This window comes from Balaenoptera physalus (assembly GCF_965194825.1).
Source record: "Balaenoptera physalus genome assembly, chromosome: 9".
Lineage (NCBI taxonomy): Eukaryota > Metazoa > Chordata > Mammalia > Artiodactyla > Balaenopteridae > Balaenoptera > Balaenoptera physalus.
In genome coordinates this window covers 32,793,055-32,809,750 of record NC_138888.1, presented here as the reverse complement: position 1 = coordinate 32,809,750, position 16,696 = coordinate 32,793,055, and the positions used below count along the sequence as shown (strand labels likewise).

Here is a 16,696-nt window from a genome sequence, read left to right as displayed (position 1 = left end):
AAGGGGCAAGTAAAAGAGTGGACCTAATAATTCACATAATAGTATTTCCTTAAGTCACTGAATAAATATTTATTGCATACTTAACTGTGTGTAGGTACAAGTCTGGGTGTTAGGAATATTGCAGGGAACAACTCAGGCAAAAACCCCCAACTCACAAGCTAACATTTATTGATTACTAACCACATGCCAAGGTTTAGTCTTGTATTACTCCATTAAATCCTAACAACCTCATGAGCTAGGTACTGTAAATATTCCCATTTTATAGACGTGGAATCTGAGGTAAGAGAGGTTCAGCAACTTGCCCAAGATCACACATTAGCAAGTGATGGTGTTGGGATCTGATCCTTACTGTCTGGCCTGCATGTTCCACTAATGGGCACAAGGTGATTGGGTACTGGGCTGACTAAACTGACTTTCTAACTTGGTCCCCTTTAAATCTGTAAGATTAAAAAGAAGAAGTCATACATAATGCTGTTGCTATGGGTCTTTTGTTTATCTACTCAATTCAAAAAACTGCTCAATTTTTCATAAGGGATGGGGAGCTATCATGGTGATACTAGTGAAGACAGAAATTCTAACTATGTAAGTGGTTTTCATGATGTCCCAAAGTGGCCAGGCCTTTCCAAGACTAGAATGACATTTGGGGATAGGAGGTCATGTAGAGCCCAGGGCAGCTCTAGCACCTTTATCTTTATCTGGCTGGCTAACTTCTGCTCTGCTCTACCTTATGATTTCTACTTATGCATAGTTTCTAATGCCTAACAGCTAAGGTACCTGCACTCTACCTTTTTCCTCTCTGTGAATCATTTAGTTTTTGTAATGCCTATCAACTAATTTCATCTTCAGTATTTCCGGTTCATATGGCCAAGCGTGAGAATAGACTGTTCCATTTCATCACTTTTATTCACGTGGGGAAGCACTCCCTGCTGACTCATAGGCCACCCCTACTTGATTCAGTCCTTGGATTAAATGCCCACTTCTGGACCAGTCAGCTGTGGCCAGGAGGCCAGGTCAAATGGAAAGAACATTCTAGAACCAGGGTCTAAGTGTATCAGAGGCTACTGTCACAGACATATTCTGGAGTCTGGCTTGTTCCTCTAATACTGTTTAGTTATAAGGCTTTTAAATTTAGGCTTTAAGTGAGTAAGTGTGTTATGGAAAATTATAAGCTCTTTTTCCTTTTAATTTAGAAGCCAGTTTATAGTCCCATATTATTCTGCTCTTTTGAATATGTCTGTCATATTTCTAACTTTACCTTTGCATCTAAACAAAATTATAATAAATATTCACATCTATCCAGAATAAATTTCCTCAAGATGTTGAGGATTTAAGATTTACATTATGATCCTTTCCTTACCTGATGAGTAACAGATCCTTTTTCTTTTACTCTCAGCATTTCAATTACATTTCACTATCACAAGCTCTCTGCTATGAATGCATACAGATGTGTCACAGTAAAGATTACCAGTATTCAAATTAGAGTACTATATGGACATTTTAGTGTTATCTAGAACACTAACAAGAAAATCAAACTCAGCTCTTATAAATAAATATCAATAATAAGAATCTTGGCCAAATCAATGGTAATGTCATTTTTATACTTGGAATAACATGGAGCACACAATTATATAGGCTAAAAAAATAAATAATGTGACTCACACTTAAAAGTAAGATAATACATTGAAAGAACGATTTCAAGTATTATTCATTTAAGAAAATTTCTATGGAAAGATTCAATTTTACCTTAAGAATTGTGACCAATAGCACATGTTACAACATGGGAAACTGGGGTTAGGAAAGAAGTTTATGGCTATGAAACAGATCAAAACTAACTAGCCATTAGGGAATGGAACTCATGACCTTCATCTCATTAGTACCGGGCCTAAACCAACTGAATGAGCTATAAACTGATAACATCCTGATACTTAGCAGATGGATGGATTTTTCACCCCTTACTTAAAATTCTTTCCTTGGTTCAGTATTATTTGTACTAAAATGTGGCAATGTTACTGTTATGTGGAAGGATGGAAAGGGACATGGCTTTCAAAGAGATCTCAGAAATCAATTGCTACTCTCTTTTCTTTGTGTAACTAGTGAGAGAATTCAAACCCTGAAACATGAGGTGACCTGCCTAATAGTTCCCAGTGGGTGGTGGCAGAACTGGATTACAATGAAAATCTCTTGGACTTCATTCCTGGTCACTTTCCGTTTATGAGGGGCTGGCTGGTGGAGGAGGTCGTCCTTGAGTTTTTCCAGGAAGGACTGTGTCCTGTCAATGCAGAACAAGCTTCGTGTTAGGAAAAGGGAATGTAGGTTTCTAAATTGAATTCACACAGAGTAGAGGTTACAGGATGGAGTATAGTGAGAAAGGTTTTGAATGACCTTCATCTGGGAGGTGATGAGAAGCCTCAAAAAGTGAGTACAGTGATTTAAAACATTTTCCATGTAAAATGGCTTAAGCTTCAGAATATTTAGAAATGGAATAGCCTGAAGTCATGGGGGGCAGGGCACAAGTTTGGGTATAAATAAATAAATATAAAGAAAAGTAAAGGAGTGGCTAATACTTTAGTTTGGGACATCAGGGAAGTTACAGACCTGGTCTGAGGATGGATTAGGTATGTACGTGTGCTAGGGTAGAGCAGGGTGGGATGGGAAGTGGGGAGAGTGGTGGAGAGTGATGCGATTAAGGGATGCTGGAAAGAAGGGATTCATTGTGAATTACTAACCAGTGACTGAATGGTGGAAGTGTGAAGGAACAACAAAAAGCTTCTACTAGTATACTACCATTTAGGGAACAGATGGAGAAAGGTTCTGTAAATACTACCAATTTATATAAAGAATAATGCAGTGTTATTTAGATTCTAATATCATATTCTGCCCCTGTCTCAGGTGGTAACACCGATGGATTCTTTGTAGAAAAATCTGGTAGCATTACCCTTACATATGAGTACCTTCAAAATATTTCCCATCCAGAACCACATCTTGGGAACAATTTAGATTAAATCTTTGAGATTTTACTGATGATCTCTGGGGGAGAAAGACAACGTATTGTAGAGAGCCTCAACTCGTCCTTATTTTTGTTAGTGAATCTCGACATGTGCATAGGTCTCAGGCAAGCCTTGCTCTCCAAACCCTTGGACCGTTACTCAGGCTTTCTCTGATTGGATCACCTTCCCAGAGAAAAAAGTAGAACCACATACCCTGGACACTTGTCCTTCACGAATCAGCTTAGTTATCACCTTTTCTGGAAAGCCTTTCCTATTGCCATAGATGCTCCTCAGTTATAATTGTTCTGCATACCCCTAGTACAACATCTTCCATGCTGTAAAGCGATGCCCAGTGCACTAGACTGTCCCCTTTGCCAGACTGAATTCCTTGTTGCCTAGTTTTGATCATCTGTTTATCCCCAACACCTTGTAGCATGATTAGCACAAGGTAGGCCTTGCATATAAGTTTATGGACTGTGGAAATCTCTGAAAATATATGTGAAGTAGAAACATCATCCAGAAATTATCTAGAGAGAACAAATCTAAAATGGATTTTTAGAAAGAGGAATCTAAAATTAATTTTAGTTTCTTTTGGGGTAAGGTCTTAGTTTTGCACATAGCCCCCTGGCTTTGCTTCCTTTCTCCTCCTGTAGTCTCTCTCCCTTTGGCCATTTCACTGCTCATTCAAGGGCTAGGGAGAAAAGGAGAGAAGCTGAAATTCAGATCAGTTAATTAGGCTGTTTGGGAGCAACTCAGAAAAAGGTTGGATGTGGTGGGTGAAATCAATGATATTATCTATAGTTCTCACTAACCCAGCCTTCCCCACTTCACATCCCTAAACCAACTGTTTCCCAAAATATGAAGCATATTTTATGAACTCATTTCAGCTTCACAGAGTTTGTTCCTTTGTTTTGAGTACATGTCAAGCCATATATCCTGGTTTTTGGTTTGGAGAATTTGGTCACTATACCAACAGAAGACATTTTTGGGTAGTCTGCTTCTCTAGGGTAATTTCATGGTCCTAAGGAAAGAATTTAACAGTTTATTTTCTGAAACTGGTTCAAGGAACATTCTTTAAGTGAAAAAATTCAATCGAGAATATTATTACTTACATTTTGGAGAAGGATTTTTAATACAGAATTTCCATCTGTGATATATTTAAATTCTAGGCCTCAGGCAGCAATTTTGGAAAAGGGCCTCCTTTACCCTTTATTAGATGCAAACTAAATAGTCCATTCTGAGGGGTGGGGGCATTACTTTATCTCCCCACCCCAGCAAAACGTAAGACCTGCTTCCACCATTCCTGAAGTGCTACATTTTTTCTCGCGAAGCAAACTCCGTTATTGACATAGAGGTGTTTATCACAATTTCAATTTCTTGAATTATTTTCTAAGTACTTGTATCTAGTAGAAAAGGAGAATGGTGAGCGGCCCAAAAGGAGGCCTGTAGTCAATACGTGGAAAGCTGTCAATACCGAAATACAATACCCTCCCTTGATCTAGTTTTGATGCCTTAGCAAAGACAGGTTTTGCTATTTAGGACCGCTCAGCCATCTTGACTGAATACATTCAGAGGGTCGTCCTCGACCTGCTTATTGCCAGAGGACAGAGGACTTGAACACTGATTTCTAAGTTGACATACGTATCCCAACATATTTCACAACAGAGGCCTAACACGTTTAAGCTGTCAATAAAGACCAACACTTAAGAAACGCAAAGCACGTGCACACTTCACATGCACACTTTATAATGTATTCTTCCAGTCCTAAAAGCGGGGGAGGTTCTAGGGCGTAAAAACTTAAAACTTTATTTCTTATTTTTCATGACCTGTAGCATGCATTTAGCCTTTGGGTTGTGTTCGTATAAGACTAAACCCCACTCTTTAATGGCTGAAAGCATACGTTTAACAGTATATGGTGGATTAGCTGCTCTGAGAAATGCCTTTTTAAAGAAGTAAAGTGAAAAATAGACAAAGAAATTTATAACCTTAGCAGTCTTTCATATTTGTTTTGATTGTTCTTGAACCAGCCCTGAGCCGGTGACAAGGGTATTGAAAAGATGCACCTGAAACAGTGTCTGCGGGCTGCTGCATTTGCCAACCCGCTTTAATGCTGCTTTGCAGCGGCGAAGGCGCAGCAGCATTAACAGGGAAGCCAGAGCGAGCTTCCCCGGCAGTGGCGGCGGCGGCGGTGGCGGTGGCGGCGGCGGCGGCGGCGGCACCGGCACCAGCGCAGTTTCCCCTCTCCCCAGCCCTGACTCTACGCGCACATGCGCAGTGCGCCCGCAGCCCTGGACCATTTGTCAGGACTACTCGTGAGACGGAGAAAAAAAAAAGAGAAAATTTGGGGGTAAGAAGCGGTTGATCGGATCTAATCTCTTATTAATCTGAAGATTTGTCCGTGCAAAAGCCATTCATTTATTTTTCTGGGTGAGGATGAAAGTTAAGAGACCTATAGAGAGAAGGAAGCGCACCCTCGTCTTGTGAAACAGATCAGGGGAGGGGAAAGGACAGAAGGGGTTTCTCCCCCACTTCTCTGCGCCTCTGGGAAAGAGAAGAAAACTTAATCCTGGGGAAAAAAGTGGGCAAGTGACTCGGAAACGGCTGGAGGGGGAGTCTCTGGGCATCTCACTCTGAAGTAGTGAGTGCGAGTGTGAAAGAGGAACAAAAGAGAGAGAAAAGAGAAAGGAAAAAATGGGGGGAGGAGAGACTTGTATTTTTTTCTTTGCGCGCACACGGGGAAGGGTGTGGGGGGCCGTGCGGAAAGGAGCCGGGGCGAGGCGGCCGCGTCGGGCTCTCGCCCGCGCGCAGGCGGCCAGATGCGTGTGTGCCCCCTCCCCCGCGCCCCCCGAGCTTGTCACTTTGGTCGCTTTCATGACACCGGGCGCGGGGTGGGGAGCGCGGCGGCGCCGGGCTCCGCCGGGGTGCGTGCCCGAGTGGGCGCCGCGGAGCCGCAGCCCGGGCGGCGAGCGCGGCGGCCGAGGCTGGGGGCGCCGGCGGGGGCGGCCGGGGCCGCGGATCGGTGCGGCGAGAGGCGCGAGCCCCGCGCGCCGCCCCTGCGGCCCCCTCCGCCCGTGTGGCCTTTGTGCCGGGCGCGCACCGGAGAGCGAGCGAGCGAGCGCGAGAAGTACAAGTACGGGAGACCGAGGCAGTGGGAAAAGAGGCCGGGCCACTTTCTCCCCGCTCGGGCTGCGGAGAATGGACTGGTTGAATGTGCAGGCGCGTCTCCCCGGCGTGTGCTCTGTGTGTGTGTGTGTGTGTGTGTGTGTGCGCGCGCGGCGGAAAGGCCTCCCCGACTCCCACCGCGCACACGCACACTCACACGCACGCACACACTCACGGACCCGCGGCGGGCTCGGCGGCCGAGAGTTTGCGTTTTCTTCCTCGCCGCCACCCCCTTCCCGACCGACTGTGTGAGAATTTCATATAGATCAGCTCCAATTTCCGCCATTTTGGGAAAGTTGCACAAAAATAAACCCTCCGGTTTATTTCTGCCCGAGGCAGGAAAGTGCTTCGGAAAGCGAGGCGGCGCGGGCCCGCGGCGGCCGTCCGCGCGGGGGAGGGCGCAGGGCGCGGGCTCGCGGGCCGGGCCGGGAGCCCGCGCCGTCGCTGCATTCGCCCCGCGCCGTGCCGCGCCGGCCCGGGTGCGGGCGCGGGCGTGTGTCGGGAGGCGGCGGCCGCGGCGGCGGTAGCGGCGGGCGGCGGCGGCCGCCGCGCCGGGGAGGAGGGCGGGGGTTGGGGGGGTGGAGGCGCGGGGCTGCTTTTCCTGCAACTTGTTTACGCCGTGCTTATACTGGGGAGGCAAAGAGGGGTCCGAGGCGGGGCCGCCGCCCGCCTCGCGCCGCGTGCGTGTGCCGTTCCGGGATAATGGGTTTTGCACACTAGCGTCCTGGGCCCGGCGGGCCGTCCTCGCGCCGCGGCGGCCCGGCGGGGGGAAGTAGAGGCCGGCGGGGGTGGGGATCGGGAAGCGCAGGAGCCGAGGCATCCGCCGCGCGCCCCGCGAGCTGGTGGGGCGGGGGGGGGGGGGAGGAGCGGGAGGAAAACTTGTGAGCCCTGGAAGCGGGGGAGGGGGGCGCAACTTCTGTGCTGGTGGTAAAACTTTAATTACCTTGAAAGAAAAAGGCCCTCCAGTCTCCCCCACCCTTTCTGGTCAAAGCCCGGCCCAAGCGCGACCGTGAGAGAAAGTTTAAAAGCGGGCACTTTCCTCCCCGCCTTCCCCGCGGAGGGGTGGGGGTATCTGTTTGTCCGTCTGCGCTCGGAGAGAGGTGGGGGTAACGAGCCGCCCTCCCGGGTCGCGAAGATCGTGGCTCTTACCCCACCCTTCCACGGGGAGACGAAGGTAAACGTCGCTTCGGTTTCCCTCCTACCTCCCCCCTCCCCGCTTCCTTTTCCTCCCCCTCCCTGCCGATTTTTTGAGGGGACCCAAAAAACGGAGTCTCTTTCCTTATGCAACTTCCTCGGGCGCTGTGAGCACGGCCCTTCCCCCTCCCTGCATCCCTCGGCCCCGCTCCTCTACCACCTCGGGTCTACCGCCAGAAAAATGCGTTAGAGATCCTTCAGAGTGCACCGAAACAAAAATAGATTTTTGATTGTTCTGAGTTTAAGTTCAGGGAAACTGAGATGAGAAATAAGAATGGGGCGGGGGGGAGCGGCTGGAGCGAGTGCGTCGAATATTAATTTTGATTTTCCTAGAGGGTTGTTTGTAATAGCTTTATTGGTTTGGGGAGCCCGAGAGTCTCTGTACTGGCTAGCTCGGTCGCGTGGATTTTTGCGCAAGTTTTTAGAAAAACACTGACTCGAGTAGAGCATTTCTCCGGAAAGTTTCAAGTGCAGCAAAATAGCGAACGTACAAAACTGGCCAAGGGGAGACCTCTAGTGGTTAAACGCATCTTTAAGTTCGGAAGGCCGAGAGCAAACTTTGGCCTTTACTTTTAGCTACGTAGTCCGTTCAGACGTGGAAGTAATTAGACGACCCGAGCGAGCAGCCAGATGTTGTGTGAGAGGATGCTGAGCAGAAATAGAAAGTTTAGTACATTGGAGAGCAAATGAGATCTGAGGACCCAGACTCTACAGCTTCCACTCTTCATTACTTCTATGGGAAAAAACACTTCGCTTTTATTCTGGGGTTTGAGATTGGTCACTCTCTGGATTAGAAGCAATTGTTTTCTATATTTATCGTTGTCTACACATTTGATCAACTTTTAATCAGGAGTCACAGCGGATAATTTCATTTGAACGTTAATAAAAATGCAAAGTGCAATTTGTGTTTAAAACTTCGAAAAAATGAGAAAGACCTTTGGTTGAAATTTGCCTTTTGTGTGAGCTGATCATTTTATTCTCTAATAAATGTAATTTAAGGCTGGTATTTAGTTTCTTAAACATACAGTTATATATAGTCATAAAATAAATGGCCCCTTTTAGTGCTGAGTGTAATTTTGTTTCACTGCAAAAGACATTATTTCTGAATGCTTTGTATAATTTGTGATTTAAACGCTTAAATATTTGATATATGGACAAAACTTGCTTACATAGTATCTATTCTTTTGCCAGTGTGTGTTCTGCGTAGTAACTTTAGTTTTAAGAAAAGCAATGAGAGAAATGAAAGTTGAATCAAATGACCCTTGTAACTTTCATCTGCTTGTCATACAATGGGAGAGACTTTAATGGGGGAATTTAGGAGAGGGCAATGATATAAATGATAAAATCTAGTTCATCTCATCCAGAACTAGTTTTTTCTTTTTTTTTTTAACATACCAAGTGGTAATGTACGAAATTATGCAATAAATCAGCAATTCAAAATTTATGCATATTAATTGCGGGTTTGAAGGCAATATTTTGATTTTATTTGTCCTCCCTTTAAATCAATGCTAGACCTCCGGAAGAAGTCTTGAGGGTGGACGACAGTCTTAAAGACCATCAGACAATTATTTCTTCACTGCAACTAGGTAAGAGTTGCATGTTGAAACAAATTCCTTGATATACTTGCAAATGTTAAAAGCTGCATTTGGGGATGAGGGAGGAGAGTGTGGAACAAGGTTGGCAGAAAAACATCATTTTGTGAGGGCCGCTTTGAATGCGTGAAAGTCTTGACACTGAGTGTGATTGAGGCTCCAATTAAAACAGGAAAAGTTAAGAGATTGTTCTGGATAACCTTTGGACTGGCTTTTTGCTAGATTCTTAATTCACACTCCAATAGCACCGGTTTTCTACTGAAAATAAATAGCTTTATTCTTTGGAATTGAGAAAGTGGGAAAACTAGAACAAAGCAATTGTGAATTAATATAACTGTTGTATAAGTACACAGTGATATGGCAGGTTCTGAAACTTGGTAAAATTTTTTAGGTGAAATTCACAACAAGATCTTTGGGGATATTTAAGTAACTTATATTCTGTGACTCAAGTCCAACGGTGGGCTGACTTGTGCCAAATATTGAATCATAGGTTATAGTGAGTTTCCAGTGTGTTATCATAAACTTGTCAACTTTTAAGCATATCACCACAGGGAATACAGCTGTTGTCCAGTAGAGATCCCTTTGGTAATTTTGGAGGGTGCTGGTTTGTCTCCAATAATCCAGGGCCTACTTTCAGGACAAAGGTCATTCTCAGGCAAAGGGGGGCCCTCTCTGGCTAGAGCATCAAAGTACATTTGTGCTACTGTAGTGCTTTCTACTATGTATACCTTTTTTCTTTTGATCTTTCCCTTTCTTTTTCTGCCTTTCATTTTCCTTCTCTGTCTTGAGTATTAAAGGAGTTGCTAATTCTTGTTTGGCAAAAACAAAAGAAAACAAAATAAATTAGCAGGACTAATAATCCCTATTGAGCCACCTTATAACCAGGGTAGATGTGGTCTCGATGTCATTACTGAATAAATACCAATATAAAAATGATTGTTAAAAGGGAATTTATTGTCTTTTTCTGCTTGTGGATCATCTTGAGTAGTATAATTAGCAAAATAAATAGATGTCCACGTAGGTGATGCAGCAGAGACAAGGGGGCAAGAACGGCTCCAAGAAGATCGCCCAGACAGAAGTTGAGTTCAGGCAGAGTGAAATGGGTTTCCTAGGATGGTGAGTTTCATGTTTAGATGTGCTGAGTGGAAGACAGTGATTATTTTTCTTCATTTGGGGAATCATCGTGAGTGTAGATAGAGTACTAGAATAGGAATCAGAAGACAATTTAGCCACTAAATGTACCACTTTGTGTAAGTCGCTTTAACTCTTTCAGCCTAGATTTCCCCATCTGGAAAAGTGGAGCAACAATGCTTGCCTTTGTTTCTTTGTTGAAGGGATCAAATAAAATAAGGTTTTGAGCACTATGAAGAGCTATTCAAATGTTTGAAATGGTTGTCATATTACCGTTTCACCTTAGCCAGGTTTTGTGAAAAGGGCAGGAGGTAGGTTTTTAAGAGCTGAACAGAGTGATTTAATTCCTGGCTAAAATTATTAGATTAGTTTTTGGTCTATATATTATATGGACTTGTCACAATACTTCTGGGGGATATTTCTTTTCTTTAGGAAAATGGTAGTTTCTCTTTTACAGCTTTGGCTCCTTGAGAGAAGGGACCATGTTTTTAACATGGTGTTGAATACAAATTGAGATTTATTTATCCCAAACTAGTCATTTGCTACGTAGGAGTAGATGAAATAAATACTTTTTTTTTTTTTTTTTAATGAATAGCCCAGTTTGCTTTTTTTTTTTTTTAAAGAAATTCACGTTCTTATTTATTTATTTATTTATGACTGTGTTGAGTCTTCGTTTCTGTGCGAGGGCTTTCTCTAGTTGCGGCAAATGGGGACCACTCTTCATCGCGGTGCGCGGGCCTCTCACCATCGCGGCCTCTCTTGTTGCGGAGCACAGGCTCCAGACGCGCAGGCTCAGTAATTGTGGCTCACGGGCCCAGTTGCTCCGTGGCATGTGGGATCTTCCCAGACCAGGGCTCGAACCCGTGTCCCCTGCATTGGCAGGCAGATTCTCAACCACTGCGCCACCAGGGAAGCCCGAAATAAATACTTTTAAATATAAAATGATTCCAAATTGTGGAAATGGTAGGGTGATGAAAGTAGAAGGGTTGGTGTGAGGGGAATTCATGTGCTGTAATTAATAGTTTAGTTGTGTGAATCTGCTGGGAAATGAGGATGAGAAAATAGGTAACTGGAGTAGTAAGAATTTAAACTCTCGGGGCCAGAAAATGGGTCCTGCAAATGACTGTGGATTTAGGAGAAGCTACCTGTAGGGCTTTTTCCCCCCTATGTTTTCTAGACCTCTTTGCTGCTTTATTCTAATTCGAATCAACTGTTATCTACATAGAAAAAAGAAAACCACAAGTACTATCTGTCATTGTTTTCCATTTGATGATACTGAACTTGACAAACTCTGACAAGTTTTAGTTTAGTTTATCTCACTTCTCTTGTAAATTATCCAATCAATATGCTAAGAACCCAAAAACCCCATAGTGAAGGAAAGAAGAAATATATGTCCTGTTTAATTCGTCCCTGAGTAATCGAAGGTTGGTTCTTGAAAAATTCCACTGGTTTGTTTTGTTTGGTAGTTTATTTCTAAGAAATACATATATCAACAAAGGCTATTTATAATAGGATGGGAAACTTACAAAAGAAGTTACTTTATGTGGTGTGGACAAGGGTACCCTTGGGGTCCCAAGGTTGGGTAACCTGAGTAATCTCTCTAGCGATGTTTCTACTAGTTAACTCATTTTTATTGAGCTCTTACTGTGCTGAACACTGAAAGACTAGGTCTTTGCCCTTGATGAGTTCCCTACACGCTTACCCCAGGAGTTTGATTTATGAAGTCGAATTGAAAAAAGCCTTTAAGAAGTCCTTTTGTAGGAGACAGGGTGGTTTGAAGGAAAGAACAAGGACTTTTGAGAGGAACTTGTATAAAGTTGGGTGATCCTGGATGTGGCTCCAGTTTCTTACTCAGAAGTGGACTTATAGTGAATGACTTGGGTAGTGATTAGAAGAATTACATATGTATTATAGTAAAACCTTTTTATTATTATTTACTATTCTTTCTGTAAGTCAGTGTTTTATGTCAGTCCACAAATATTTATTGAGTATCTATTTTGTGTATGTCTCCTTTGGGAAGTGCTTCACATAATCAATACTTAGAATAGGGTGAAATGAATGAATTTGTTGAGGCTACAGAGAAAGCAACAGTCTTTGGCCTCAGTGTGTTCATAATCTAGTTGAGGAGATAATCTATACACATACAATGGTAATTACCAAAACAAAGCCATGGTTCAGTGCTAGTGAAAGGTAGATAGAGGTGAATACAGTTAAGTACTATGGTGGTACTACTGGATGTGTTTCCTAAGCTAGGGACCTGGAAGGTAGGGTGCCCTCTGCAAAACACTGTGAAGTGTTGATACAGTCAATGTAATTGTGTATTGAGTGCCTTCTGAATGTCAAGCATTAAGCTAGATATTTTATATTCATTCATTGATTCGCTCATTCATTCATCTAACAAAAACTTACCGAGTGCCTTCTGTATGCCCAGGTACTGTTCTAGACACTGAATATTATCCCTAATACTTTCACTAACCTTGAGCATTTGGTATTATTAATTCTCTTTTAGAGCAAACTGGTGCTCAGAGATACTTAGTAACTTGTCTTAGTTCATATCATGCACTTTGAAAGGGGTGGGACCAGGGAAAATGACACTGGCTTTTGTTTTGTTATGTCTTTAACTTTCTAATTTTCCAAATAGTAATTCTTAGAATATTTCTAAGAAAACACATTTCCAGATTAATGTATTTGCTCTTATACGTTGGTTCGCTAAGATGAGCAATAGCGAACAGGTGTAAGAAAAAATTACGGGAAGAAAACACTGTCTCTTCACTTTCCTCTTTTTTGTTCCTTTTTTTAAAAGTTGGGGAAAGACTGAGTTATACTGAAAAGAACACCTTGGTCTAGTTCATGGCCTTGAAATGATCACTAACTGTTAATAAAACATTACTCAGATTAGTTTTGGGAATTACTGGGCTTATATATAAAAAGATTTCACTTGTTCTGTATAGGAAGAGACCTGATAAGGCAGTAGGGTGTGTTGTCAAAAAGTGTAAATCAATCAATCATCAATCAAAAGATTGGGACCTAAATTGACCATTTTGTGAGCTCAAAACATGATGGAATTTATTCTGATTATAAAAGAAGAAAATTAAAATGAGGGATAGAGATAATGGTGGTGAGAAGCTGGGGGTAGGGAGGAATGTAGTGTTAGAATCAAAGTTTAATAAAGATAACGGAATATGACTGAGAATATATTCACCAAAATACGATAACTACTGATACTATACTCTTTAACTAGAAGAGTAGGCCCGTTTACAAAATGAAGTGAAGAGTTTTTGATTCATTGGGTGGTTCAGGATTACAGTGGGAGTCATATAATATTTCTGTTATCTGAGTCGTGGTCCATCAAGCAGAGCTTTTGTCTGACGTGGAAGGATGCTACTGCAGGCGTTGATTATAGGGTGATGGGCTGTTTCTCCTTTGTTTTTGTTTGCTTTTTGTTTTGTTTTTTTACATTTTTATTGGGGTATAGTTGATTTACAATGTTGTGTTAGTTTCAGGTGTACAGCCTGTTTCTCCTTTGTTGAAACACTGTCATCCAGTAAATTTTTTTGAGTACCTGCTGTGTGCCACGCCTTTTCAAGATTGGACTATAGCTTTATGTTATGTGAAATGTTACAGAATTAAACCAGTTCAGTTCCTAAAACACTTTCAGTAGGACGGTTCAGGCACCAAAATCAGTTGATTATTTTTCTCCCATCTGTTACACTGATTGAACCCTGAACTGTGAATTGAGATCCCTGGACCATTTGTTAAATGGTCTAGATAATTTCACCCCATTGGTTTGTGGTCTTATTTGGCAGATTGGAGGCCTAGCTGTTCAATCTATTGATAAGGGGTTTAGCTACAAATGGTTATCAGGATAAGCCCTGTAGACGTGACTTATGTGACAGAAATAAAATCTGGTCAAATCTCATTTATTATATGCAAAAGAGAAATCAAGTGTAAATCTTTTAATTCTAGCTCTATGTTCTATAAAAATATGAAGCAGAATAAGAAAAAAGATACTGCTTTTAGCATTTTAACAATTACGAAGTGAAATAAGAAAAAAGAACAAGATACTACTTTTAGTTTTCTTTTTTAATTTAAGTTCATGCATATTTTGCATAAGCGTGGAAATATCTGTGTGAGACAGGTTCTTGCTCTTTTTATTCCCTTGAATCCCTCTAATGGGTGTAAAATTTCTATTATTACACTACTAGTGTAATATGTTGATGACATGATAGCACTTTTCAGGATATTTTTGCCTCAAATTGAGATACAGTCTGTACACTGAAAATGAACTTCAAATAAAAGCATTTGAAGAGAGTATATTAAATATGCTGTAAGACTGTTAATGTCAGTTTGTGATTTCATTTTCTATGTACATTTTTTTTTCTTGAAAGGCATTTTTCATTTTCTGTTCCTCCTTCAGAGGAAGTAAGTAGGTTAGGCCACAGAATCTCAAATAATTCATCCTTCTTACAGTAACAAACGGAAGGGCAGGAAGTTGAGATTTCGTAAAGGTTGCCTTCAGTGACTACCCCTTTGCGTGTAATCTCCATGGCAGAAAAGGTAGCAAATCAGAGAAACCATCAATATGTTATAACTAGGGTCGTTTTCATTAAAACATGACCAGTAGATAACTACTGGTGGTGGTGGGGTGTTTCTGAAAAAGTATCAATAAGAAGGAACTGTCCTAATAACTGATTTCATATTTAAAGGAAGGCATCTACTATATAAGCATATATATGGACAGGAGACCCAGATTCTCAAGGATTTGTTCTTGATGCTACTGAGATTTCAGTTCTCACATTGAAATGATCTAGAGTTTTACCTGCCTAAAAGTCTATGAACTTGGGCCCTCAGGGCAAAATTTCACATCTCTCCACAACAGATCTCAGTTCCAGTGTGTGTGCGATTCAGACTTCTTGCCAGTCAGGGTGAGTAGAATATCAAAGCTGGTATCTGTCATGCTTGATTTGAAAGGAAAATTTTTCTTTGTAGCAAAATGTGTTTGTTGAGAGATGCTTCAGGTGTGAGTTTAGATTTTTCTCTTATCCTTATTGAATAAGCCTGTTTAAGAGGTTTGAATTTAACTTCTTTTGATGTATTCTTCACTGACACTTAAATAAGGAGGGTTTCTTGGAGCAGGAATGTTATCCTTCTGCCAAAGAGGTAAATAAATACTTAGCAGCCTCGTTGTTAAGTTAGAATTTTCACTGGAGAATAAGAGATAGATGGACAAATGAAGATCTTTTCCTGATTTCCTCTCTCCCCAGCCCCTGCCCACAACTAGTCTGTTAAATTTTCCCCTTCTGTTTTATTCATTCATTTGATAAATTTTTGTTGATTCCTACTGTGGATAATCACACGGGATAGCGAAATGAATAAATCCAGTTTTCTTTCCTCCAAAACCTCCTGTAAGTAAATGATCATGATATGATGTAATAAGTATTATAATTGGGGTATAGATTCTGCCTTTCCAGCCCCTCTTCTCCTGGCATCTTACGTACACATATTCCAGTACTTGTACAGAGAAAGACTCACTGTAGTCATTTGAGTCCCCTTTGGAGAGGATCCATAGCTTTCATCCCTCTTTTTCCTCCTGGCCTCTTGCTGCGATCTCTTAACGGTGCTTTCTGTTTGCCTCTGTACTAGCTTTCGTGAAAGCAGGTCCTGGAACCACAGTTGGTATGCAAGGAAGCTTTTATGCCTCCTCAGCAAAAATGTCACAGTAAGGTTGCCAGTGGCTTAGTCTTGGGTCGCTGTTCAGAGATTATGTCCTTCATACTTTTCTCCTTGTTAAAATGTTCTTTATAAGAGCTTCGGAAAACTAATACTTATTGACCTTTCATCAGTTTCCCAAATTCATTTTGAAATTTTATTTGTCCATGAAATCCCAGATTCCTACCACAGTTCTTAACTTCCACTTTCCTCCACCTTCACCCCTGGACTCTTGAGAAATCAAATAGGACTTTGTGGTGCAAAGGTATTGGCTTTTGCACAGTTATCAACTCCTCTGCCCTGGGATACTTCAGACATCTGGTAAACCCATGTTTGGAGGGGATGTGGACACTGGAGAGTAGCTTGTTTCTTTTCTTCAAAGTAACTGTAGCTGTTGTGGACTGAGTGTCCAAAAAGTACAAACCACTTTAACATGCATAATTAAAAAAATTTTTTAATCCATATGAAGTAGATATTCCTATTCCATTTTTTAGATGAAGGAGCTAAGGCTCAAGAGAGGTTGGGTACCCTGCCCAAGATTATACAGCTAGTAAACTGTGAAGCCAGGAGTCAACGCAAGCACTCTGGCTGCTGTGCTTTTCACCTTTACATTAGATTGGCTTCTTTACTGACTAAAATACAATGTGCTGGGCACTATGGTATAGTTTGAGGGGCACTGTCTTGGGAGGTAAAAGTCCGTTTATTGGTTGGGTGATCTTTTCTTATCTGTAAAATGAGGCTAAGAATTCTTGGCCATCTAAAAGGTAGCTGTGAGGGTCAACTAGTCTAGTATTGGTAACAGACTTTAAAATGGCAAAGCGTAGAAGAAACCCTCCAGCTCCAGTATGTTTGTATCTCTGGAATGAGTTAGGCTTGTTGGCTTTGTGTGATTACCCCTACGTGGCCGTGTGTTTGTGGGTA

General features: G+C 42.1%; 1 protein-coding gene across 7 annotated transcripts in view; it reads left to right on the top strand.

The window, feature by feature from the left end:
- The first annotated feature begins 15 nt into the window (after nt 1-15).
- The window catches only part of L3MBTL3 (L3MBTL histone methyl-lysine binding protein 3), a 125,073-nt gene continuing 108,392 nt past the window's right edge, over nt 16-16,696 (top strand). The window contains exons 1-2 of one of the 7 annotated variants that reach the window (XM_082474579.1): nt 5,206-5,334; nt 8,856-8,929. Coding sequence is in view for 3 of the 7 variants with exons in the window: in XM_082474582.1 (XP_082330708.1) it covers nt 5,095-5,334 (240 nt within the window). In the remaining 4 variants the exon portion in view is untranslated. Of the gene's footprint in view, nt 5,335-6,334; nt 6,398-6,755; nt 7,324-7,409; nt 8,303-8,855; nt 8,930-16,696 lie in introns of those variants that run through there. The other 6 variants (XM_082474581.1, XM_082474578.1, XM_082474580.1 and 3 more) reach the window with 6 other exon arrangements.